Source organism: Dendropsophus ebraccatus, chromosome 5 (assembly GCF_027789765.1).
Source record: "Dendropsophus ebraccatus isolate aDenEbr1 chromosome 5, aDenEbr1.pat, whole genome shotgun sequence".
Classification (NCBI taxonomy): domain Eukaryota; kingdom Metazoa; phylum Chordata; class Amphibia; order Anura; family Hylidae; genus Dendropsophus; species Dendropsophus ebraccatus.
In genome coordinates this window covers 20,367,866-20,394,539 of record NC_091458.1, presented here as the reverse complement: position 1 = coordinate 20,394,539, position 26,674 = coordinate 20,367,866, and the positions used below count along the sequence as shown (strand labels likewise).

The 26,674-nt window shown below is 42.4% G+C and overlaps 1 protein-coding gene across 2 annotated transcripts in view; it reads right to left on the bottom strand.

The window, feature by feature from the left end:
* Positions 1-26,674, bottom strand: part of MRE11 (MRE11 homolog, double strand break repair nuclease) — a 161,133-nt gene that overhangs the window by 8,702 nt on the left and 125,757 nt on the right. For both annotated transcript variants that reach the window (XM_069971979.1, XM_069971980.1), the window contains exon 19: positions 16,266-16,356. In XM_069971979.1, the coding sequence (XP_069828080.1) occupies positions 16,266-16,356 (91 nt within the window). The remainder of the gene's footprint in view (positions 1-16,265; positions 16,357-26,674) is intronic.

The following is a 26,674-nucleotide window of genomic DNA, read 5'->3' as shown; positions in this document are numbered from 1 at the left end:
CCCTGTTGTGTAATCCTTTGTTCTCTGCTCTCTGCTGGTGACTAATCTCCCCCTCCCCTCCCCCCCTCCCCTCTCCATAGCACAGACAGGATCCGACTGATGTAAAACAGTCGAGATTTCCTGATAATGAGCAAAGGATGATAGAGAGGAAGGAGGGGGGGGGGGACCTGGGGAAAGTCTTTTTAAATGCAGATAATGGCAGATTTGCCTAATAAACCTATTTACAAAGTTTCTCAAAATCGCCTCGACTATTGATTTCTGCAAAAAAATAATTAACCGACAGGGACACTTTAAGGCTATGTTTACACAACATATGAGACCAGCCGTTCCGTGGCCCCAGCCGGGTCATGGAACGGCCGGTCTCTGCCCGGATCATCCTGGCGGGTACTTAAGTACCGGCCGGATGATCTTTCCGGCCGCAGAGCTCTGATGCGGGCCCATCAGCGCGCGCCCGCATCAGGACCTCCCATAGCACACAGTGAAGCAAGAGGCTGGAGCCACTCGTTTCACTGAACGGACAGGGTTTTCTGAACGGACAGGGTTTTCTACAGCCGCAATTCATTGAATTGCGGCCGCAGAAAACTGACATGTCAGTTATTTGCGGCCCCGCACAAGATCCCGGCTGGAGCGTGTACGATGTGTATACGCTCCGGTCGGGATCCCATTGAAAATAAGGCATTGTTCCATCCCGCTAAAAGTACGGACGTTGTTGCCGATGGCAACAACGGCCGTACTTTTACGTAGTGTGAACATAGCCTCAGGCTGTAGGTAGAAAACTGAAAGTGCTAGAGCTCTTAGAAGGGGAGGAGGAAAAAAACGAAAACGCACTGGGTCATTTTGGGCTTGGCCCTCAAAGGGTTAAGCATATTTTTTTTAGGATTTCTGTTAATGTTTTGTTCTAATTTTACTATCTAGATTTTAAAATATCTTGCGGTTTTGATTCTGGCCACTAGGCCTGAAACTAATCTGAGACTTCGTGTTCTGTGCAGATAATTATCCTCCTTATTATCACATACAGAATACAATGACTGATGACACCAGTATATAGATAACCTAAATAGGAGTACAAAGACAGGTGACAGCAGTATATAGATAATAGAGACAGTAATACAGTGACATGAGACACCAGTATATAAATAGAAGCAGAAGCCTTTCCAGTTTATCTGAAGAAGGCAGATCCTGTCTTTTGTGTCTATAGTCCATGGGGCTTGCTGTAGAGCAGGGGTGGGGAACCTCCGACCCCTGAGCCCTTCTGATGCGGCCCGGGGCTCCCCTGTGATGTGCGCCGCTCTGGTGGGGCAGGAATCGGCATTCACAGCCTCTTCCTGTGTCTGTGACAGCTGCCAGACACAGGAGGATGCTGTCTGTGCCGTCCCCTTCCCCACCAGAGTGGCGCACGTCTTCCTTCTCCTGCGTCATTTCATCGCGCGCCGCCTGCAGGAGAAGTCCGGCACAGGCTCGAGGGGAGAGAAGAGGACCTGGGCAGCGTGGGAGCGGAGGAAAGGTGAGTGGGATGTTTATTTTTTTTATTTGGGACAGGCACTAGGGGGTTAACTAGGCTACCAGGGACATGACTGTGGGGGTTAACAAGGCTACCAGTGACATGAAGACTTTCCCGTCAGTAAAAAAAATATATATACATATAGGTGATACTATCCCTTTAAGGTTATTTTTCTTAGTCTCTTTGTCTTTTATTGCAGTGACTGCCTTGTGAGATGAGGGGGTATTGTCTCCCTGTATGTTTGTGTGTATAATTACCCTGTACTTCTACCTTGGTTTAGGTGATGACATCTCTCTGTAGTATTGTTTCCTCCATTACAGTCTCATTCATCTTACGCCCTGCTGATTTGTATTTTTGTATGATTACTAACTCTTGCATTGTGTTCTGCTCATTTCTTGTTTGTTAAACCTTTAATAATAATAAAAAAAATAAGACTAAGTGTTTTGTTTTCCATTTCTTAATTGTTGATCACTAATGAATGCCGACAATGCCGCGTAGCCGGGTAATAACAAGGCTTTGGTTTTCTGTACTTTCATAGTAAGACTAATTTTAAGGCTATATTCATTTTTATCAGTCTTCTAATAAGAGGAAAAACATTCAAATTACTAAAAAAATGGACCAACCAGCTTGGCCAGATACACAGTACCTCTGCCAACAGCTTCACTTTGACAGAGGCGCTTTATGTATGAAGCCACGCATGCACAGCACCCCGTCACTTTAACGTCACTGTTGTTAATTTTTTTTTTTTTTGCAGAAATCAATAGTACAGGCGATTTTATGAAACTTTGTAATTGGGTTTATTAGCCGAAAAATGCATTTTTATAATGAAAAAGCAGTTTGAAGCTCTCCCCCCTGTCTTTATTGTGCTCAATGGAGAGGGGAGGGGTGGAGGGAAATGAGTCACCAAAACAGGACAACAAAGAGTTAATTTACAGCTACATCACCGGACTCTCTCCTCTGAAGTCAGCACTGACCTCTGAATAACGGCTTCACACAGGTTCCGCTGTGCGTACGAACCCCAACCTCGTCCCGGTTCCCTTATCTCTAACTGTGAGAGGCAGTTAAAACATTGTTGGTTTTTTGGCGTCTGATGAAATAAAACACCATTTCTGGATTTTTTATATTGTGCCATTTGGATCAAGCTGCTGCAAGTTGTGCTGCATTCTATCTATCAATCTATCTCCTATCTATCTGTCTATTATCTATCTATCTATCTATCTATCTATCTAGTCCAGAGAAAAGCCGCACATCCGGGGGCAAAGGCGTGGGTGCCCGCGAAGAAAGTCCCTTGGCAAGGGATCCCAAACACAGTCCACAGAAATCCGCAGCACTCCAACATGTGGTAAGAAAATTTATTCCATCAACACAGGTACAAAAATGGCGACGTTTCGACCCTCTCACAGGGTCATTCTCAGGCCTGAGAATGACCCTGTGAGAGGGTCGAAACGTCGCCATTTTTGTACCTGTGTTGATGGAATAAATTTTCTTACCACATGTTGGAGTGCTGCGGATTTCTGTGGACTATCTATCTATCTATCTAGGAAAGAGCAAAGTTCACGCAGCACTCAAGTTCAAGGTAAAGATTCTGCTGGGTGCCTGCTGTCACACCTTGATCCACAGGCGTCTATTCAGAGATATAAGAAATTCGACTGCAGCACATCCAGGCTTAAAGGTGAAAAATATGTGAGAAGTTTATTCCATACGTGATACACAAGGAAAATTAGCGACGTTTCGCTCCTCCAATAGGAGCTTTTTTAAGCCGGTGAATACACACATAAAACACAGGTGTTATATACAGGGACAGGGTAGAGGGACGCTACCAGAATGAGATCGCTCTCTGCTTGCGGAGGGTTGTGGACCTCTGTGATAATCGGTAGGTTTCATCGGCAGGGCCGAACATGGGACCCGAAGGTTCCACCTGGTGTTTTCATCTGACGTCATTACTGGTTGCCTGGATACTGAGACGCTTCAGACCTACAAACATGTCTATGCGTTCCAAGCGAGCGTGCGGTTCACGCCTAGCACATGAAAGGGGATGCCGATGTTGTTACTGTCCGTGAGGAATCCACTATTGCCCTATGTTGGACTATTATTGCTATTATATACTTAATTGATGTATTCCACTACTACACACTTGATTATTCACTTTATTTGCAATTGATTTTCCCTTATAATGCTGCGTTTACACAAAATGATAATTGGCCCGATCGTACGATTAACGATGTGGGAGTACCAATTTTTTTTCATAACGATCAGCGTTTATACGGTACGATATATCGTACGGAAAATTCGTTTTGCGATCGTTTTGCGAACGCTTAAGCCTATCTCACACATTGGTTAAATCGGCGAACGACTGTTCACACGGAACGATTTGCGAATTTTTTGCGAACGACGAACGGCGATTTGATAACATGTTGAAAGATCAAAATGAGCGATGTATCGTTCGTCGTTTGATCGTTTGCTGCGTTTACACGTACGATTATCGTTCGAATTTGATCGTTATCGCGCAAATTCGCACGATAATCGTTACGTGTAAACGCACCATAAGAAGCACCAATGATATTGGATTTTGCTAACCTGTCCACTCCCACTTCAGTAGACGTCACTAATTGATTTATCATGAATGTATATAACACCTGTGTTTTATGTGTGTATTCACCGGCTTGAAAAAGCTCCTACTGGAGGAGCGAAACGTCGCTGATTTTCCTTGTGTATTACGTATGGAATAAACTTCTCATGTATTTTTCACCTTTAAGCCTGGATGTGCTGCAGTCGAATTTCTTATCTATCTATCTATCTCCTATCTATTATCTATCTATCTATCTATCTTCTGTCTGTCTGTCTATCTATCTATCTATCTCCTATCTATCTATCTATCTATCTATCTATCTCCTATCTATCTATCTATCTATCTCCAATCTATCTATCTCCAATCTATCTATCTCCAATCTATCTATCTCCTATCTATCTATCTATCTATCTATCTATCTATCTATCTATCTATCTATCTCCTATCTATCTATCTATCTATCTATCTATCTATCTATCTATCTATCTATCTCCTATCTATCTCCTATCTATCTATCTATCTATCTCCTATCTATCTATCTATCTCCTATCTATCTATCTATCTATCTATCTCCTATCTATCTATCTATCTATCTATCTATCTCCTATCTATCTATCTATCTATCTATCTATCTAGTCCAAGAGTATAAATCCCGCAGCACACAAAAAAGTAAGTGTAAAAAAGTGTAATTTATTCCATCAGTGTAGAAAACATGCAGCAAAAGTGACGCGACGTTTCGATGATCTCCATCATCATTTTCAAGCGTACAAAGCAGTGAACAAAGCAAGTATTTATACAGGTGTAGCAATTACAAACAGCAAATCATTGGTCAAGGTAAAACAGGCTAATTATTCAGCATGTGTGGTGATTGAATCAAGTGAACAGAGTCCTAGTGCAGTACGATCGCAGTCCTGCGAATGATATTCCCACATGTGAAAAGAAGTGTCCATAAAAAGATACTTGAAATGTCAAACAGAGACCTCTTCATAAATATAAAAAAAACTTCAGATACATTAAATCATGTTTAGCTGAGATCAAGACTCCCGAACTCACTCTCCAAGCACGGATACGTAGTATGCACGTGATCTAGATGTCGGTCACGTGTAGAAAGAGGTTTCATTCATAAAAAGCTGCTGAAGTACAGACTGCAGGAGAATAATAAGAGTATAGACAGATTAGCTGTACCGGCTCAGGGGAAGTTCAGGCATCACCGACTTTGGATCCTCGCCTTCACTATTACTGTATATCGCACAGCCATAGCGCTCAAAAGAGAACCACAGCGCACGTACCGTACAGAAACCCCTTCAGCGCCGGATGGCCCCTCCAGGCCGTATTCACACAGGGTAGATGATATAAATTCTCCTGGTCATGGTCCATACTCGCAGAAAACAAATTGCCGTGTTGATGGATGGGGTGAGTTCAGTTGTCCTTACGATCTACAGAAATAGAGTAAAAAAGTAAGTATAAATTAATCTCATATATGTACATTAGGTATAAATACTAAAGATCACAAATTCTTTTACCGACATGGGGGGTCCTCAAGAGCAGACAAAAGGGCAAACCATCATCTGTACATACCCTTACTAACCTTATATTCCACATTTAGGCCACCAGGGGCCAATGTTTTTAACTCATAAATCCATTGGAGTTCCTTGCGTTTCAATAGTGTAAGTCTGTCCCCCCCTCGTTTTGGGGGCAGAATCCTATCTACAAGCATAAACTTTAGGTCTCTCTCGGTATGTCCAGCTTCAGTGAAATGTTTGGATACAGGAAGGTCTAGTCTCATTTTTCTAATTGTATATCGATGGTGGTTAATCCGTGTCTTAAAGTCATGTGTGGTTTCACCCACGTAAAGCTTATTACACGGGCACCACAGAATGTAAATTACCCAGTCTGACTCGCATGTAAGAAAATGTTTGATTTCATATTTTTTGTTAGACAATGGGTGCATGAAATGTGTGCCCTTGTTCATGTATTTGCAATTAATGCATCTCACACATGGGTAGGAGCCTTTCTTAGGTGGTGCCAGGTATCTTTGAGCTACAGTAATAGGACCAGTGATATCAGTTTTAACTAATGTATCCCTGAGATTAGATCCACGTCTGTAGGAAAGCAATGGGGGAACCTGAAATTCAGCAATATTGGGATGTGTGTTTTTTACTATATTCCAATGTTTGTTAATAATATTGCCGATCTTGGAGGAAAAGTGTGTAAAGGTGGAGATAAAGGGGATACGTTCTACTCCTGTGTCTCTATTGACCCTTTGTAGGAGTTTCTTCCTCTCCATTAGTTTAGTTTTATTACGACACTCCTGTAGTAACCCTGTGGGGTAACCCCTCTCTCTGAATTCATCCACCATAGTATTTAAGGTGTTGTCCAAGTGTTCATCGCACTGTACAATCCTGCGTGCCCTCATCATCTGGCTAGTAGGCAATGCCTTGACCATTTTAGATGGGTGGCAGCTGGAGAAATGCAACATATTATTGCAGTCAGTAGGTTTTTTGTAAAGACTAGTGACTAACTTATTGTCCCGTAATTCAACATTCACATCCAAGTAATGGATGTGAGTCTGCTGTACATTGGCTGTGAACTTAATCGTGGAGTCTATAGTGTTCAAATAGGAAATAAAGTTGTTGAGTTGTTCCACACCCCCTGTCCATATCATGAAGGCGTCGTCTATGTACCTCCACCAGAAAAGCGCATGTCTGAATAGTGGAGATACATAGACGCGCCTTTCTTCCAAGTAGGTCATTACAATATTGGCATAAGTGGGCGCGACATTCGCGCCCATTGCCACGCCCCTCTTCTGCAAGTAGATGTTACCATTGAAGGAAAAGTAATTGTTAGACAATACCAGTTCAAGTAATCTCATAATGAAGTCAGCCTCTTTGGCGGACAACTGTAATAACGGTAATGAGTCATGCACAGCCCGTAACCCCATATTTTGCTCAATCGATGTGTATAAACTAACTATATCAAGTGTAACTAGCAATGCATTATCTGGGATGTTAAGTTCCTGTATTTGATTAAGGAACTGCGTTGTATCCTGTAGATAAGATTTAGCACCAACTGCAAGGGGCCTAAGTACTCTGTCCAGAAAGATTGATATGTTACTCAAAATGGAACCCCTGCCAGATACAATCGGGCGACCTGGGGGCTGAATCAGTGATTTATGTATCTTCGGCAGAAAATAGAGCATAGGCATCTTGGGGTGCTTAATAGTCATAAAATCAACTAGTTTGTCATCAATAATTTTATGTGTCATAGCCTCATCAAGTACTGCGTGGATCTTACGTGCTATATTAAACTTGGGGTCACTGACCAATAAACTGTAAACACTCTCATCACCCAGTTGTCTCTCAGCCTCTGTTAGATAGAGTGCCTTGTCCATAACCACGACCGCACCCCCCTTATCGGCGGGTTTGATAACCAGGTCGTGGTCATGGACAAGGGACTGAACAGCCTGTATATCAGCGGTTGTCATATTAGGTCGGATAACATCACATTCATCATATTCAGCCTTAAGAACCTCCAAGTCTCTCCTTACGAGCTGAAAAAAAGTGTCAACAGATGACGTGACAGCAGGAGGATTGAATTCACTTTCCAATCTCAGACCCAATGCATTAAGACTAAATGAGGTACTAGGTGGTGACATAGGTATACGGGGGGCAGAGTGGAACCAGGTTTTGAGATTGAGTCTACGTATGAACCGGATCAAGTCCAGATCAATCTCAAACCAATCTGGCTTCACACTGGGACAAAAGTTCAGTCCTTTGCTCAAGACACGTAATTGTACATTAGACAAAGGGGTAGATGAAATATTTACCACGTTGGTACTTGTCTGTTGCGTGTCCCCATCTTTGGATTGGTTGGCTTGTTGCTGGAAATTCTCACAGTTTTGCCTTTTTTGGCTCCTTTTCCTTTTGTGTCCTCCCCTCCTTGATTTCCGCTTTCCGCAGATGCTTGGTCTAAAAAAACTTCATCATTTTTGTCCTTACTGTCACCTGGTGTTTTAGTTGAATCTCTCCTTCTGTTTTTCCTCTGTGTATAGTCCGATTGTTCGTTGTCCTTCCAGATATACACCCTTCCATGTAAATAGTCCTGTGTATCCCGATACCACTTGTGTTTTTTATCCTCTTGTAGTTCCTTTTTGTATTTATCAAGAAAATTGTTTTGTTTATTCATAAATTTTTCAAACTCTTCAGCCGTTAAAAGTCCTTGTAGAGTAGTGGTTAGATCTGTTAACTGTGGTTTAATATCCTTTAGTTGCTTTTGCATCCACTGCATCTGTAATATGATGACATCTAGAGCATATCTATTAGAGATCAGTTCAAACTTGTGTCTAAATTCAAGGTCATGCATAAACATATTAGGTTTAAGTTTAGAGCGCATACCTCTGGGTATTCTGTGCATCTTGTAGTAACGTCCAAGTGCTCCAATGTGCAGCTGTAAAGCACTCTGTCTCTTGGAGAGATTCTCGTAGTTGCGTTGTATGTCCAAGGCCGTGGGTAGGTCAAGATAGTCGGCATCTCCCTCAATCTCTCCCAGGACTGTGTTGACCTCCATGTCGGTGAAAGAAAAAACGAATGCCGCAGATGTCTCCAGTTGTAGAATCGGATTAATATCATCAGTATTGGTAACTTCCATCTTGGTGAAGAAAGGGTGCCTGCTCACTGGTCAACGATATACTATAAAAATAAAGAGCAGCACTCCAAAAGTAACCTGTGGTGCCAGCGGTAAATCCAGACCAAGGATTCCTGTAGCTAGTCCAAGAGTATAAATCCCGCAGCACACAAAAAAGTAAGTGTAAAAAAGTGTAATTTATTCCATCAGTGTAGAAAACATGCAGCAAAAGTGACGCGACGTTTCGATGATCTCCATCATCATTTTCAAGCGTACAAAGCAGTGAACAAAGCAAGTATTTATACAGGTGTAGCAATTACAAACAGCAAATCATTGGTCAAGGTAAAACAGGCTAATTATTCAGCATGTGTGGTGATTGAATCAAGTGAACAGAGTCCTAGTGCAGTACGATCGCAGTCCTGCGAATGATATTCCCACATGTGAAAAGAAGTGTCCATAAAAAGATACTTGAAATGTCAAACAGAGACCTCTTCATAAATATAAAAAACTTCAGATACATTAAATCATGCTTAGCTGAGATCAAGACTCCCGAACTCACTCTCCAAGCACGGATACGTAGTATGCACGTGATCTAGATGTCGGTCACGTGTAGAAAGAGGTTTCATTCATAAAAAGCTGCTGAAGTACAGACTGCAGGAGAATAATAAGAGTATAGGCAGATTAGCTGTACCGGCTCAGGGGAAGTTCAGGCATCACCGACTTTGGATCCTCGCCTTCACTATTACTGTATATCGCACAGCCATAGCGCTCAAAAGAGAACCACAGCGCACGTACCGTACAGAAACCCCTTCAGCGCCGGATGGCCCCTCCAGGCCGTATTCACACAGGGTAGAGGGGCCATCCGGCGCTGAAGGGGTTTCTGTACGGTACGTGCGCTGTGGTTCTCTTTTGAGCGCTATGGCTGTGCGATATACAGTAATAGTGAAGGCGAGGATCCAAAGTCGGTGATGCCTGAACTTCCCCTGAGCCGGTACAGCTAATCTGCCTATACTCTTATTATTCTCCTGCAGTCTGTACTTCAGCAGCTTTTTATGAATGAAACCTCTTTCTACACGTGACCGACATCTAGATCACGTGCATACTACGTATCCGTGCTTGGAGAGTGAGTTCGGGAGTCTTGATCTCAGCTAAGCATGATTTAATGTATCTGAAGTTTTTTATATTTATGAAGAGGTCTCTGTTTGACATTTCAAGTATCTTTTTATGGACACTTCTTTTCACATGTGGGAATATCATTCGCAGGACTGCGATCGTACTGCACTAGGACTCTGTTCACTTGATTCAATCACCACACATGCTGAATAATTAGCCTGTTTTACCTTGACCAATGATTTGCTGTTTGTAATTGCTACACCTGTATAAATACTTGCTTTGTTCACTGCTTTGTACGCTTGAAAATGATGATGGAGATCATCGAAACGTCGCGTCACTTTTGCTGCATGTTTTCTACACTGATGGAATAAATTACACTTTTTTACACTTACTTTTTTGTGTGCTGCGGGATTTATACTCTTGGACTAGCTACAGGAATCCTTGGTCTGGATTTACCGCTGGCACCACAGGTTACTTTTGGAGTGCTGCTCTTTATTTTTATAGTATATCGTTGACCAGTGAGCAGGCACCCTTTCTTCACCAAGATGGAAGTTACCAATACTGATGATATTAATCCGATTCTACAACTGGAGACATCTGCGGCATTCGTTTTTTCTTTCACCGACATGGAGGTCAACACAGTCCTGGGAGAGATTGAGGGAGATGCCGACTATCTTGACCTACCCACGGCCTTGGACATACAACGCAACTACGAGAATCTCTCCAAGAGACAGAGTGCTTTACAGCTGCACATTGGAGCACTTGGACGTTACTACAAGATGCACAGAATACCCAGAGGTATGCGCTCTAAACTTAAACCTAATATGTTTATGCATGACCTTGAATTTAGACACAAGTTTGAACTGATCTCTAATAGATATGCTCTAGATGTCATCATATTACAGATGCAGTGGATGCAAAAGCAACTAAAGGATATTAAACCACAGTTAACAGATCTAACCACTACTCTACAAGGACTTTTAACGGCTGAAGAGTTTGAAAAATTTATGAATAAACAAAACAATTTTCTTGATAAATACAAAAAGGAACTACAAGAGGATAAAAAACACAAGTGGTATCGGGATACACAGGACTATTTACATGGAAGGGTGTATATCTGGAAGGACAACGAACAATCGGACTATACACAGAGGAAAAACAGAAGGAGAGATTCAACTAAAACACCAGGTGACAGTAAGGACAAAAATGATGAAGTTTTTTTAGACCAAGCATCTGCGGAAAGCGGAAATCAAGGAGGGGAGGACACAAAAGGAAAAGGAGCCAAAAAAGGCAAAACTGTGAGAATTTCCAGCAACAAGCCAACCAATCCAAAGATGGGGACACGCAACAGACAAGTACCAACGTGGTAAATATTTCATCTACCCCTTTGTCTAATGTACAATTACGTGTCTTGAGCAAAGGACTGAACTTTTGTCCCAGTGTGAAGCCAGATTGGTTTGAGATTGATCTGGACTTGATCCGGTTCATACGTAGACTCAATCTCAAAACCTGGTTCCACTCTGCCCCCCGTATACCTATGTCACCACCTAGTACCTCATTTAGTCTTAATGCATTGGGTCTGAGATTGGAAAGTGAATTCAATCCTCCTGCTGTCACGTCATCTGTTGACACTTTTTTTCAGCTCGTAAGGAGAGACTTGGAGGTTCTTAAGGCTGAATATGATGAATGTGATGTTATCCGACCTAATATGACAACCGCTGATATACAGGCTGTTCAGTCCCTTGTCCATGACCACGACCTGGTTATCAAACCCGCCGATAAGGGGGGTGCGGTCGTGGTTATGGACAAGGCACTCTATCTAACAGAGGCTGAGAGACAACTGGGTGATGAGAGTGTTTACAGTTTATTGGTCAGTGACCCCAAGTTTAATATAGCACGTAAGATCCACGCAGTACTTGATGAGGCTATGACACATAAAATTATTGATGACAAACTAGTTGATTTTATGACTATTAAGCACCCCAAGATGCCTATGCTCTATTTTCTGCCGAAGATACATAAATCATTGATCCAGCCCCCAGGTCGCCCGATTGTATCTGGCAGGGGTTCCATTTTGAGTAACATATCAATCTTTCTGGACAGAGTACTTAGGCCCCTTGCAGTTGGTGCTAAATCTTATCTACAGGATACAACGCAGTTCCTTAATCAAATACAGGAACTTAACATCCCAGATAATGCATTGCTAGTTACACTTGATATAGTTAGTTTATACACATCGATTGAGCAAAATATGGGGTTACGGGCTGTGCATGACTCATTACCGTTATTACAGTTGTCCGCCAAAGAGGCTGACTTCATTATGAGATTACTTGAACTGGTATTGTCTAACAATTACTTTTCCTTCAATGGTAACATCTACTTGCAGAAGAGGGGCGTGGCAATGGGCGCGAATGTCGCGCCCACTTATGCCAATATTGTAATGACCTACTTGGAAGAAAGGCGCGTCTATGTATCTCCACTATTCAGACATGCGCTTGTCTGGTGGAGGTACATAGACGACGCCTTCATGATATGGACAGGGGGTGTGGAACAACTCAACAACTTTATTTCCTATTTGAACACTATAGACTCCACGATTAAGTTCACAGCCAATGTACAGCAGACTCACATCCATTACTTGGATGTGAATGTTGAATTACGGGACAATAAGTTAGTCACTAGTCTTTACAAAAAACCTACTGACTGCAATAATATGTTGCATTTCTCCAGCTGCCACCCATCTAAAATGGTCAAGGCATTGCCTACTAGCCAGATGATGAGGGCACGCAGGATTGTACAGTGCGATGAACACTTGGACAACACCTTAAATACTATGGTGGATGAATTCAGAGAGAGGGGTTACCCCACAGGGTTACTACAGGAGTGTCGTAATAAAACTAAACTAATGGAGAGGAAGAAACTCCTACAAAGGGTCAATAGAGACACAGGAGTAGAACGTATCCCCTTTATCTCCACCTTTACACACTTTTCCTCCAAGATCGGCAATATTATTAACAAACATTGGAATATAGTAAAAAACACACATCCCAATATTGCTGAATTTCAGGTTCCCCCATTGCTTTCCTACAGACGTGGATCTAATCTCAGGGATACATTAGTTAAAACTGATATCACTGGTCCTATTACTGTAGCTCAAAGATACCTGGCACCACCTAAGAAAGGCTCCTACCCATGTGTGAGATGCATTAATTGCAAATACATGAACAAGGGCACACATTTCATGCACCCATTGTCTAACAAAAAATATGAAATCAAACATTTTCTTACATGCGAGTCAGACTGGGTAATTTACATTCTGTGGTGCCCGTGTAATAAGCTTTACGTGGGTGAAACCACACATGACTTTAAGACACGGATTAACCACCATCGATATACAATTAGAAAAATGAGACTAGACCTTCCTGTATCCAAACATTTCACTGAAGCTGGACATACCGAGAGAGACCTAAAGTTTATGCTTGTAGATAGGATTCTGCCCCCAAAACGAGGGGGGGACAGACTTACACTATTGAAACGCAAGGAACTCCAATGGATTTATGAGTTAAAAACATTGGCCCCTGGTGGCCTAAATGTGGAATATAAGGTTAGTAAGGGTATGTACAGATGATGGTTTGCCCTTTTGTCTGCTCTTGAGGACCCCCCATGTCGGTAAAAGAATTTGTGATCTTTAGTATTTATACCTAATGTACATATATGAGATTAATTTATACTTACTTTTTTACTCTATTTCTGTAGATCGTAAGGACAACTGAACTCACCCCATCCATCAACACGGCAATTTTTTTTTCTGCGAGTATGGACCATGACCAGGAGAATTTATATCATCTACCCTGTGTGAATACGGCCTGGAGGGGCCATCCGGCGCTGAAGGGGTTTCTGTACGGTACGTGCGCTGTGGTTCTCTTTTGAGCGCTATGGCTGTGCGATATACAGTAATAGTGAAGGCGAGGATCCAAAGTCGGTGATGCCTGAACTTCCCCTGAGCCGGTACAGCTAATCTGCCTATACTCTTATTATTCTCCTGCAGTCTGTACTTCAGCAGCTTTTTATGAATGAAACCTCTTTCTACACGTGACCGACATCTAGATCACGTGCATACTACGTATCCGTGCTTGGAGAGTGAGTTCGGGAGTCTTGATCTCAGCTAAGCATGATTTAATGTATCTGAAGTTTTTTATATTTATGAAGAGGTCTCTGTTTGACATTTCAAGTATCTTTTTATGGACACTTCTTTTCACATGTGGGAATATCATTCGCAGGACTGCGATCGTACTGCACTAGGACTCTGTTCACTTGATTCAATCACCACACATGCTGAATAATTAGCCTGTTTTACCTTGACCAATGATTTGCTGTTTGTAATTGCTACACCTGTATAAATACTTGCTTTGTTCACTGCTTTGTACGCTTGAAAATGATGATGGAGATCATCGAAACGTCGCGTCACTTTTGCTGCATGTTTTCTACACTGATGGAATAAATTACACTTTTTTACACTTACTTTTTTGTGTGCTGCGGGATTTATACTCTTGGACTAGCTACTGAAATCCTTGGTCTGGATTTACCGCTGGCACCACAGGTTACTTTTGGAGTGCTGCTCTTTATTTTTATAGTATATCTATCTATCTATCTATCTATCTATCTATCTATCTATCTATCTATCTATCTATTTATCTATCTATCTATCTCCTATCTATCTATCTCCTATCTATCTATCTATCTCCTATCTATCTATCTATCTCCTATCTATCTATCAATCTATCTCCTATCTATCTATCTCCTATCTATCTATCTCCTATCTATCTATCTATCTATCTATCTATCTATCTATCTCCTAATCTATCTCCTATCTATCTATCTCCTATCTATCTATCTATCTATCTATCTATCTATCTCCTATCTATCTATCTATCTATCTATCTATCTATCTATCTATCTATCTATCTATCTCCTATCTATCTATCTATCTATCTCCTATCTATCTATCTATCTATCTCCTATCTATCTATCTATCTATCTATCTATCTATCTATCTATCTATCTCCTATCTATCTATTTATCTATCTCCTATCTATCTATCTCCTATCTATCTATCTATCTATCTATCTATCTATCTATCTATCTATCTATCTATCTATCTATCTATCTCATGTCCGTCCGTCCATCCATCCATCCCCTATATATCATATCTATCTATCTAGAATATTTCAGTAGGACACTGCTATTAGGGTTGCTATGATTCTCTGGAAAAATTAATAGCCTTCTCCAAAGCCGCAAGTCATAACTTAGATGGCAAACAGTGTAATTATACTGGGTGGTGGGGTGGGAGGTGAGGAGTTACGGCCGAGCTCCAGACGCTTATCAATTTCATTTAGTCTAATACCTTTGTGCTGTGATAGAGAAATACAGTTCATCAAAGTGACGATCCTGCCAAGTAATGGAGGAGATAGAAGATTCAGCTCCGGAGAAAACAAATAATCTTCTGTGTGTGACGCAGAGATGGAAAAGGGGCATAAATTACAGCGCAATGGGCACACGTGACGGGTAAGCGGTAGCGGATAGCAGAGACTCCCATGGAAGCAGTGACAAAGAAGGAGTCTGAGGGGCTTGCCAGGGGGGATACAAGAACTTCTCTTCATGGTATCACCCCTCTTACCAATGACAGCCTGGTACTGTCATACGGCCTCTGATGACCTTAGAGGGGGGATACAGAACTTTTTTTTAACGTTGTCACTGCCCAGTCTCTAGTGAGCCAGGAAGGGAGTGTATACAGTTGTAGCTAGCACCGATTTTATTTGCAGCTATTTTTTTTCCTTTTTTATTTTTTGCATTGGGCACTAAGCTAACAGCATGGTGCACTGAGTAAATTACGTAGAGTAGCACTGGCTCCTGTTTTACGTCATGGCATTTTTACACTATATCCATAAAAAAGTAACCAGTAAAGCAAGAAACATCATTACTCTACAAAATTACCCTTCCTGGGCTTTTATCCATGTATTATGATGGTAAAAACAGAAATAACCTAGTATGTTCCTTTCAATTTAATCCTTGCAAGGTGTTAACAAGATCCTGCATAACAGGGACTCTCTACATTACGGGCCTGTATGGAGCCAGATGAAGTGCAGTATGGGGGTTTCCACCACGGGCCTGGATGTGTCCAGTAATTACACAGTCTTTCAACTTACTACTCTGCACAGAGCTGTCAACTACCGACCGGGAGTACACAGTAGTGGCAGAAGCCATGATGGCGTGTGGAGGAAGACATTGCTCTTTGGCATCGTTCCTGCCCGGGTGACTGTAATTGTTAGTAATTGTGGAATAAATGTCTTCCTGGTAAATAAAACTTTGTAATTTTAGACTTTTACTTTGTCAACCAGACAGCTGAGTAGGGTTCGCTCAATATACTAAAGCCTAAATTGCCATAATAGAATATCTCACCTCATCATCATCATCGTCAACGAAGAAGGCTCCTCGAGACGTCAGGCTTTGAGAACTCGGCTTGCTGTAGCTTGAGGATACGCTGGAAGATCTGCACAGAGAATAACAAAGGGGGGTCATTGGTTAATCTATAGCAATATATATGTTATTAAAGGGGAACTCCGGATAAGAAAAACTTATTTTCTATTAAAAGTACATTAAAAGTTATATAGATGTGTCTATACAATGTATTACTGTATCTGTACGGTTCTGCCACACTGGCAGCTGATAGAAATCCAGGAAATGAAGAAAAATGGCCCCTATGCCAATTCACATTGTCTCCTGCTCCTACTGCTCTCCCCCTAGGAGACAAATCTTCCATGTCTCTGTCTAACATTGTGTGTGTTTGCTGATGATGCAGACAGGAGGCAGGGCTGTATAACCCAATCCCCTGAGTGATTCACCATCTCTGACCGGCCAGAAGCAGGTGCTGCACTAATTTTACTTATTGTAATGGGTGGGGGCTGTGATGATCACATGAGGGAAAGCATTGCATTCTGGGAAATAAACCAGGAAGGAGAGAAACACAGAACAAAGCAAAAAAAAACCAAACAAATGGATTTTTGGTAGTTTCATTTTTTTTTTAACCTCTACCTGGAGTTCCCCCTTAATATATATATATATATATATATATATATATATATATATATATATATATATATACACCATATTTTCTGGCATATGAGATGACCTTTTAACAACGAAAAATCTTCTTAGAAATCGGGGGTGTCTTATACTCTGGGTATAGTCACCCTATATGGTGGGGAGGCTAAAAAACGTCTCATCGGAGAGGCTCGGCTGCTGGGAGAACTTCGGGAGAATAAGAAAGTCACCAAGTTCCCAAAGCCTCTCTTATTCCCCTGGCAGTCGAGCGTCTCCGAACCTCTGTCTCAGGCACAGGTAGTGTACGTCACACTGATTGTGCCGGCAACGGTAAGGGAAGCGTGCCAATGCAGGGAACAGGCCCCAGTGAGTAAAGTGTTTTTTGTTTTTATTTTTATTTAGCTGCAGTTAACCCCTGCCTGACTTCAGCAGAATTTTCTGGCATATAAGGCGAACCCCTGACAATCTTCTTAGAAGTCAGGAGTCGTCTTAAACGCCCAGTTGCCTTATACGCCGGAAAGTTCGGTGTGTATATATATATATATATATATATATATATATATATATATATATACACACACACACACACAGTATATATGTTATTTAAGAGGGAGAAGGAAAGGAAACAAATCAAATTTAATAATTAAGACTCAATGCACACTGTAGTGATGAGTAAGGTGATGACGCACGTGCCGTCTGTGCCAGCACATGGATAGCCTCTTGAGTTTATAGAATTGTATTCTCAGCACAGTTTACTAATGAAGAATAAATCACTATATATCGGGCACATGTTCACAGGGTACAGTGTATTCACAAAGTCTTTAGAACCTTCCACTTTTTAAAGCATTTTGTTATGTTGCGGCCTAGTGCTAAAAAAAAAAAAAAAAAAAAAAAAAAAAAAAAAAGTATCATTTGTGGTAAATTCAGCTGACTGAACAGGATTTGTGAAGACCCACCCCTGTCTATATCTATGGTCTCACAGCTTGCAATGAAGACATGAAGCCATGAGGAGGATAGAACTCCCTTTAGAGCTCAGAGACAGGATTGTGTGGAAAAACAGATGTGGAGAAGGGGACAAAACTAGTTTCCCCTGCACTGAAACTTCCCAAGAACACAGCGGTCTCCATAATTCTTACATTTTTCCCAACAAAACTATATAGGAGTATATTCAGCTCCTCCTCTATAACATGATGTCTGAAGGTTGGGCAGCTGCACAGAAAGGTAGGTCTTACGCTGAAGCACTGAACTACTGCTACTGCTGAGGTGAGAGGGAAGCCTTATTTATCTTTCTCCCACAACCTCTCTCTCCTGCACATAGCAGTAGCTAAACCCTACCCCACTTCCTTTGTTCTGTCTTGCTGTGTCTGTTTCTAGAGACAGAATTTTCCTAACAACAGGTATTGGACACGGCGACTGCAGAGAAGGGAGACACCTAGTGGCTAACACTTTTGAATTTTTTTTTTTCAGGGGTAAGTATTAAATAAATGGTTTATAAAAATGTTAGGAACGACATTGGCGGGAAGGAAGCAGTTTGAAATTACAGTCACCATTTCCCATGTATAGCAATCTTTATTTGGGGGTTTAAATGGAGTAATACTAAATTGCTCTTCCTTCTTCCCACCCCATCAATACACAAGCATGCTCATCCAAGGCTGCACATGTTGTCAGTGTGTAGAGGGAAGTAAGCGGCAACCAGACAGCTCATCATGCAGCAGCTTGTCACCAGGGTAAGACCAAAGTAGCCAGGCACAGAAGTGTTCATGTTGGCAGGCCCACCAAAATCATCAGGTTTCCCCCTTATGTGTCTACCCGTACCTGGCACTTCATGTGTATCATTAAACTGTGGTAATCCAAATGGTAAGTCAGGGCGAATAAAATTCTGCAAAGGTAGCCCATCTGTAAACAGGTGCGGATCTGGATCGGCCCTTATTTACAGAGCTATAATCGGTTGTGCGCCCCTTTCCCACAATCAATCATTGGCTGTAAATCCTCCATTATACGGGGAGATGTCAGGCTGACGGACGATTATTTTTTTCAGCCGGTCAAAATGGCCCCAATCAGCGGACGAATATTGGCCGATCCCTAGCCCTATTACATAGGGCCATATTGCAATACAGAGACGGCAATCTCCCTGTATTCGGGTCTTAAATCTTATTATACACAAGTACTCGCCCTTATGCTAAAGTAAGCGGTGGACATCATCCATCTCACTATATCTTTTTATGTGCTAAGATATTATTTTTTCCATGACGGATGATGGAGTACACACTGTTTTGGATCCATCAGAAAGCTTCATGCCGTCTCTTTTACATCAGCGGCTCCGTCGGAGAGTCGGAACGGGGTAATATTTTCCACAGATAATTATCTCTGTTACTTTGTATTTGGCTTTCATGTATTTGGAAAGAACAAATCAAATGTATCTAATCCCCAATAAACACCGTGCCCCCAGGACAATGACGGCTTTAACTGTGATACACTCAATGCCGACAATAAAACTAATGAGGTAAGAGCCGTGTGATCACAGTACGATAGGAGAAATACTCACCCCATAGAGGAGGACTCTACATACGACACAAGAGGCTTACCTACATATGTTTTATTTAAAAGCTCCCCCAAGAGCTATTCATACAGACATTGGTGGAGGCGAATACAGCTGCTCAGGCTTGTATTCAGTGAACACAGAAAGTATATTATACCTTTTCTCATCATGAAGTTTTCAGGTCCTAATAGGGTTTTACTAGGACTTAGTCCATCAATATTGGATCAGTGGTGGTCTGACACCAAGCACCTCGCAATTAGTTGATTCAAGGGATCCCCCTCCAATTTGATATTGATGGCTCAACCTAAGAAAATGCCTTTGGGCACAGTTACTACAATGGAGCATCTTCCTAGATTTGTTAAAGATTATTTCCGGATGTAATGACGGCATCATGAATCTCCTTATAGGAGAATAGATGGACCATGTGGTCTTCTTCTGCCGTCAATCTTCTGTGTCTTCGAAGATCTTGTAACGTGGAAATCGATCTATGTACTGAAGAAGCATCCATCATCGACTTCAACAATCTTTACTTAGAAACTCTCCATAGCGTTCCCCATAACACAAAGAGACTAGAACTATATACACTCTATAAATCAAGAATCGCGAGCCATTGCCTTTGATACAATCAGGTGAACTTGACGGAAAATCATTAAGTCATTATTTTGGACTTGAGGATTTACGAGTCTAGATCGTTTTACAAGCTTTTACAGCAAATTTTTAGAAAGTTGCTAACCAATTTTAAGGTTTCTTGAAACGCTACTTTGATTATGGGCTCATGGACACGTTAAAGGGGTTATCTGGTAGACATCCATTTTTTTTTACTAGGTAGTTGGAAAATTAAAAAAATAACTTACCTTTGTGATCGTCTGCTGCTATCATGGAGCCCCGATCCCCCTTGTGCTTCATTTCATAGATTGGCACAAGCCACTGCCTGCTCAGCCAATCAGTTGTTGAGGAGGGACACCACCGAGGGCACTGATTGGCTAAGAGAGTTCAAGTCTCAGAGTCTTTCAGTGTGTGGAGGCCTCCTGACTCCCCCCAACATATGACCGTGGGTAAGAGAAGGATTGGGCATATTGGTTTTTAACATCCAGCCTTTTGAGAAACTTGCAGTCTGGCTTAGCCCTTTCCTCTTTATTTGACTAGGCCAAACATTTATGTGCAAGAGAAGATTGGGACAGGTAGCTATGTTCACCTTTTGACCATATGCCCTACTGGTATCATGCATGGAGGAGTCCCAACGTCCTCTGACAACAGATATCATATGTGATGAGCTTCGGGAATGCTGCTTCTCAGCACAATAACTACTAACATCAGGAGTTATTTTATAAGGTGTCTAAGCCAGGGGTAGAGAACCTCCCATCATGCCTGAATAGCCTGGACCTCTGGTCTAAGCCCACACACAACTTCACAGTTTCTGATCAGTGTGGGTTCCTAACCCCGAATGGTGCACCGTCACATGGTGACCACCACTGCCACAACAACAGTGCCCAAGGAAGGAGGGAGATATAGACTTACAAATTAAAACCACCTGGGAACCAAATTCTATGGGGAGAAAAAACAGATATGGCCGCACATCAGCACTAAAATAGAGAACCCCCTTGTCTGGTCCGTCCTGTACACGGCCAATGTAATATGACAAAACTAGTAATTTAACAGTAATAAATAAACCTGGTTTAAGCTTTTAACAGCAAGTAGTTCCATAGTAATAACAAGACGCACAGCGATAGTTCTAATCCAAGCAGCCAGCAAGGACTTTTTTATACAGCAGAAAGGGATTTGTCCGTGCACCGCTGTGTTACCTCTGCTGCCTCTCACTAAATTACACTTTGCTGCCCACAATTATCCGCTGGGAGCGGCAGGCCGGCCGGGTTATACGCTTCTGGCACTTATAATGTCATTTAGGCCTGTAAAATTGCCAAAATTTGTTTTGTACAGAGAAATCGGTAAAAGTAATTCTACTGAATCTTCTCTACATTACGACAAGGCAATTCACATAACTAACAGGAAAACAGAAAAATAAGTCAAGAATTAAAGGGTTTTTTCACCATGTTTTTTTCTTTCAAGTTAACTGGTGCCAGATAATGCCAGAGATGTGTAATTTACTTCTATAAAAAAATATCAAGTCTCCCAGTACTTATCAGCTGCTGTATGTCCTGCAGGAAGTGGTGTATTCTTTCCTGTCTAACACAGCGCTCTCTGCTGCCTCCTCTGTCCATGTCAGGAACTGTCCACAGCAGTAACAAATTCCTCTCCAGACTGTAATGTCTCTCCTACTTGACAAAGGGGCAATTTATGCCTCGAAACCATTAAAATTCATCGTTTTACTTCATCAAACCTGAAGCCGTGAAGCGCCGTCATTCTGGCTCCTGTGATCCCCGCCTACCCCGAGGATCCGACACTTCATCTACCATTCTCCAGACTGTAAAGAATACAACTTCCTGCAGGATATACAGCAGCTGATAAGTACAGGAAGACATCCTCTTTCGACATGCTATGCTACTGGTAAGTGTGTGTTTAGTACAAGGCACTATGTGATGAAAAAGCCTCAACATAGGGCTATGAACAAGTTGCAACTTGGACTCCACTGTAAGTCAATTAGGTGCAAACCCCCATAGAAAACCTCTCCTGCTCTGGACAGTTCCTGACATGGACAGAGGTGGCAGCAGAGAGCACTGTGTCAGACTGCAAAGAATACACCACTTCCTGCAATACATACAGCAGATGATAAGTACTGGAAGATTTGAGATATTTTTTTTAAATAGAAGTAGCTTACAAATCTGTATAACTTTTTGACACCAGCTGATTTTGAAAAAAATTCCCTAAGGAGTGTCCCTTTAAAGGGGTTGTCCAAAGAGAAATCCTTTTTAAGCTGTATTATAACTGAACATATACTGGTAAATAAGGTTATTTTACTACCTTTTTGTGGTCTTTTATGATTTTCTTCTGCTTGTAATGCAAATTCTCTCTCCTGTCTGGTGTACATATTGCAACAGGCTTCCTTTTCCTGTTGTACACACTAGCTAGGAATTTAGCCAGCTCTATCTCCCTCCCACTACATGTTCTCAACTATAACCTGTGGGCGTGATATATAGTTGGCTGAATTCCCAGCTAGAGTGTACACAGGAAGAGGAGTTTCAGGATGTACACCATGTGCACTTCAGTAACCCAACAGAGCAGACAGTTTCCATTAAAAGCAGAAGGAAAGCATATAAGACCACAGAAAGGTTGTAAAATAACCTTATTTACCAATATCTGATTATTTATTAGACAATAAGTTTCATCATCAGACAACCCCTTTAAGGCTGCATTAGAGAAAAAGCATTCACAGTGCACATGTACATACACACAGCAAAGCCATATGGCTGCTTTTCCTTCAGTGAACTTTGTAAAGTGAGCGCCGTGTGACAAGGTAGATGAAATTCTGGCAAAGATGAGAATATGCAGATCACAGTGTCATAGGGGAACAAGGGAACGGAGCCCAACATTTATATTACTCAGAGGAGATGTCAGATGTACCTGCCAAACCTCATTAGTTTGCTTCACATTGTGTCTTATGAATCAGGGCTGCTGGATGTTCACAAAAAGTTGTCAGGCTGTATCCTCAAAGAACATGAGTTAGGTGACAACTTCAGCTGCTGTTATCACTGACCATATTCTAGAGGTGAGGCTCGTAATGGAGCACATGGATCAGAAAAATTACTATATATAAAATTTACAACTAGATACAATTAAAAGAAATGATCTTATGTTTAAATATCAGTATTATACATATGTTTAGCGCCCCCTGCTGTTCTTTTGATTCCCTCTCCTGATGTCCACCTAATGTGTCCAATTTGTGGTCACACATGCTCAGTAGTTCAGCTCAAACTAGACCTGTTTGATCAATTAGGTTTAGGCTATGTTTACAGAATGCCGCCCAGGCTGAAAAAAAAAAGAAAACGGCCTCGGTTTTCATAACAAACAGTGGTTGAATAGTGTTCAACAACACGAAACATGATTTTTTTTTTTTTTGCCATCTGATGGGGTCAATAGGAGATTTCTTCTAATGTCTGTAAAGAGACAATTCCTTTAAAATGCAATTTATGGCACATATACATGTCCCTAGTACTTGGCAACACTGGGGCAGATTTAATATTCTGTGCTGGCAAAGACTTCAGAATAGAAGGATTTAGGGGTAGTAATTTCTGACAGCCTTAAAATGAGCCACCAGTGTAGCCAGGTGGTAGTGAAAGCAAATCGTATGCTGGGCAGTATATATCGCTGGTATATACCGCCTGGCACCACATCTATCGTTACACGAGTGCTGCATTCATTCTGAATTATATATATATATATATATATATATATATATATATATATATATATATATATATATATTGTAGGGACCTTCCCGGGGGATGGTGTGTTTGGACACAGTTCACAGCAGACTTGTATTCATAAAAGAGCAGCTTGGCGTTTATTTGTAGCATAAACAGTCCAGCAAACAGAAATATAGCAATACCGTGCTTTTCAGTATAAACCAAACAAAAAGGTGTTGTCCGTCTGGGTGCTTACTAACAGGTTCTCTCACCTATCCGACACTTTATAACATGGCGTCTTTTGCCTGGGTATCGCAGGGTGTATATTAGCTCCAGCAGTGGCTGCATTCGCAGCTTCCTCCAAACACACACAGGCTGTTCACTCCTGGCTGAGAGCAACCACCTGCAGACTCTGCCAGGGGCGTAGCTAATGTCCCTTGGGGCCTGGTGCGAGAGGTCAACTTTCCCAGCCCCCGCCCCCCTGTTTCTCGACCAAGCGATGCGATACATAAATAGCTAGAGACCGATATTACCAATAATACAAGTATATAGGAAATATTATCACCATACATATTACCACCATACTGTTACTGACCAAATCCTGTAACCTGAGACCAATATTGCCAATAATAACAGTACACAAGGGGGAAATATTACCACCACACCACAATCACTACCACCATATTATTACTGTCCAAATCTAGTATACTAAGACCAATAAAACACCGTACCAGATTACAAGTAACAAATAATACCACCACATACTGACTAACACCACCACTGCTACTGACTAATACCACCACATATTGACTAACACCACCGCTGCTACTGACCACTGTGCACAGATCACTATCACCTCATCCAGTCATATAGAGGCTGACCAAGCCCTACACAGGTCATGTACACCATATACATTACAGTGCAGTTATATCAAGTGACTCACAGGGGACGTCTTCTCTGATCGGAGTTGTTTCCTTTTCATCTTCTTCTCCATCTCTTGTGGGCCATTATGTGAACTTCTCTGAGCCATGAATCCACAGAATCTGCCAGACAAACATATTAGGCGCCTCACACTGACACCATCCTCATCTCTCTACAAACCGCACATCTGTAATGGCCCCTTTACACCCTCATTAAAGTGACTGTACCACCAGGCCCAGGCTGAAGCACTGGAGGCGGGCCGAACCACCCTTAGTGGGAGGAAACCCGCCCCTCTATGATAGGGTTCCATTCTAAAGGAGACACGTCATGGAGGTGCTGGGGTTTTTTCCCACTGGGGGTGGGTTGGCCCGCCTCCAGTGCTTCAGCCTGGGCCTGGTGGTACAGTCACTTTAAGTGGGTAGGCCGACTCTATGTGATCCCCATGATAGTATATGCCCCCCCTCTGTGTAGATGGTCCCTAGCTCAGTCTTCCATATAGATGGCCCCATGTGCATCTCCTTGACAGCCCCTCTCTGTGTAGTCCCCCTATAGTAGATGCCCCCCGTGTAGTCCCCCTTATAGATGGCTCCTTTGATGTCAGCCTTATAGATGGTCCCCTCTGTGTATCCCCTATAGTATACGCCCCCCCTCTGTGTAGTCCCCCTTATAGATGCCCCCCTCTGTGTAGTGTCCCATACAGATTGCCCATTTCTGTGTTTCCCCCTTACAGATGCCCCCTGTGTTGTCCCCCTCTGCCCCCCTTTTAGATGGCCCTCTGTGCTGTCCCCCTTATAGATGGCCTCCCTTATAGATGCCCCTCTTACAAGGCCTCCCCTTATAGATGGCCCCCTTATGTTGCCCCCCCTCCCTCATAGATGCCTCCCTGTGTTGTTCCCCTTATGTTGACCCCCCTTGTAGATGGCCCACTTATGTTGCCCCCTCCCTTTTAGATAGCCCCGTGTTGCCTCCCTTACAGATGGCCCCTCTATGTTGTCCTCCTTATGTTGCCCCCCCTTATAGATGGCCCCTCTGTGTTGCCCCTTATACATGCCCCCCATATTGATGCTCCCCCTTATAGATGGCCCCTCTGTGTTGCCCCCCTTATACTGCCACCCATGTAGATGCCCCCACTCTGTTGTTCCCCTATACAGGCCCCCCTTATGTTGCCCCCCCTTGTAGATTGCCCCTGTGTTGTCCTCTTATATTTGTCCCCCGCAAAGCAGATAAAAACAAAGAAAAAAAACTCACCTAACACCTTGCTCCCCCGTTGCAGCTCCCTTCTCATCTATTCTTCTGAGGTGTCAGACGGGCCCCCGGTGATGCTCAGCTTCCTGGTGGTGTCCTCGGGATTCCCGGGCAGCATACGCACAAGGGAGCTCAGTGTGCGCCGCCGGGGCTGTTACTTCCGGTGCACACAGCTCCCTGGTGCCTATGCTGCCAGGGACAAGAGTGACATTGCGACGGGAAACCATTGCTTTTACCTTCTCAGGCTCATTAGGGTCAGAGCTCACCTGATCACAAAACCCAAACTGGATCGGGGGAGGGAATGACAGGTCCCACTACCAAACCTACCTGCCATTCCATGTAAATCCAGGCCCGGCAACAATAAATAATAACTCAGCAGCATAACACTGTTAAGCAACAGATCCATCCTGGACTTACCATCTCCCACTGGGTAGCAACCTAGGTGAGATGTACACCCCCTCGACATGTCTAGAATATATATATATATATATATATATATATATATATATATATATATATATATATATATATATAATGGTATGTTGGGCTGTATATATAATGGTATGCCGGGCTGTATACTACAAGATGAGGCGGTTACTAGGCAGTTGGCTCTGAGGTGCAATGCATGCTGGGGAATGTAGTTTCCTGGCCGGCGCCATCTTGGATATAATCCGGCTTGTAGAAAAATGATTAACTCAGGAGCAGTGGCTGATCACCGAGATTGGTGCTTGTTTATGGAGCCTACTACATGTAATGAAGCC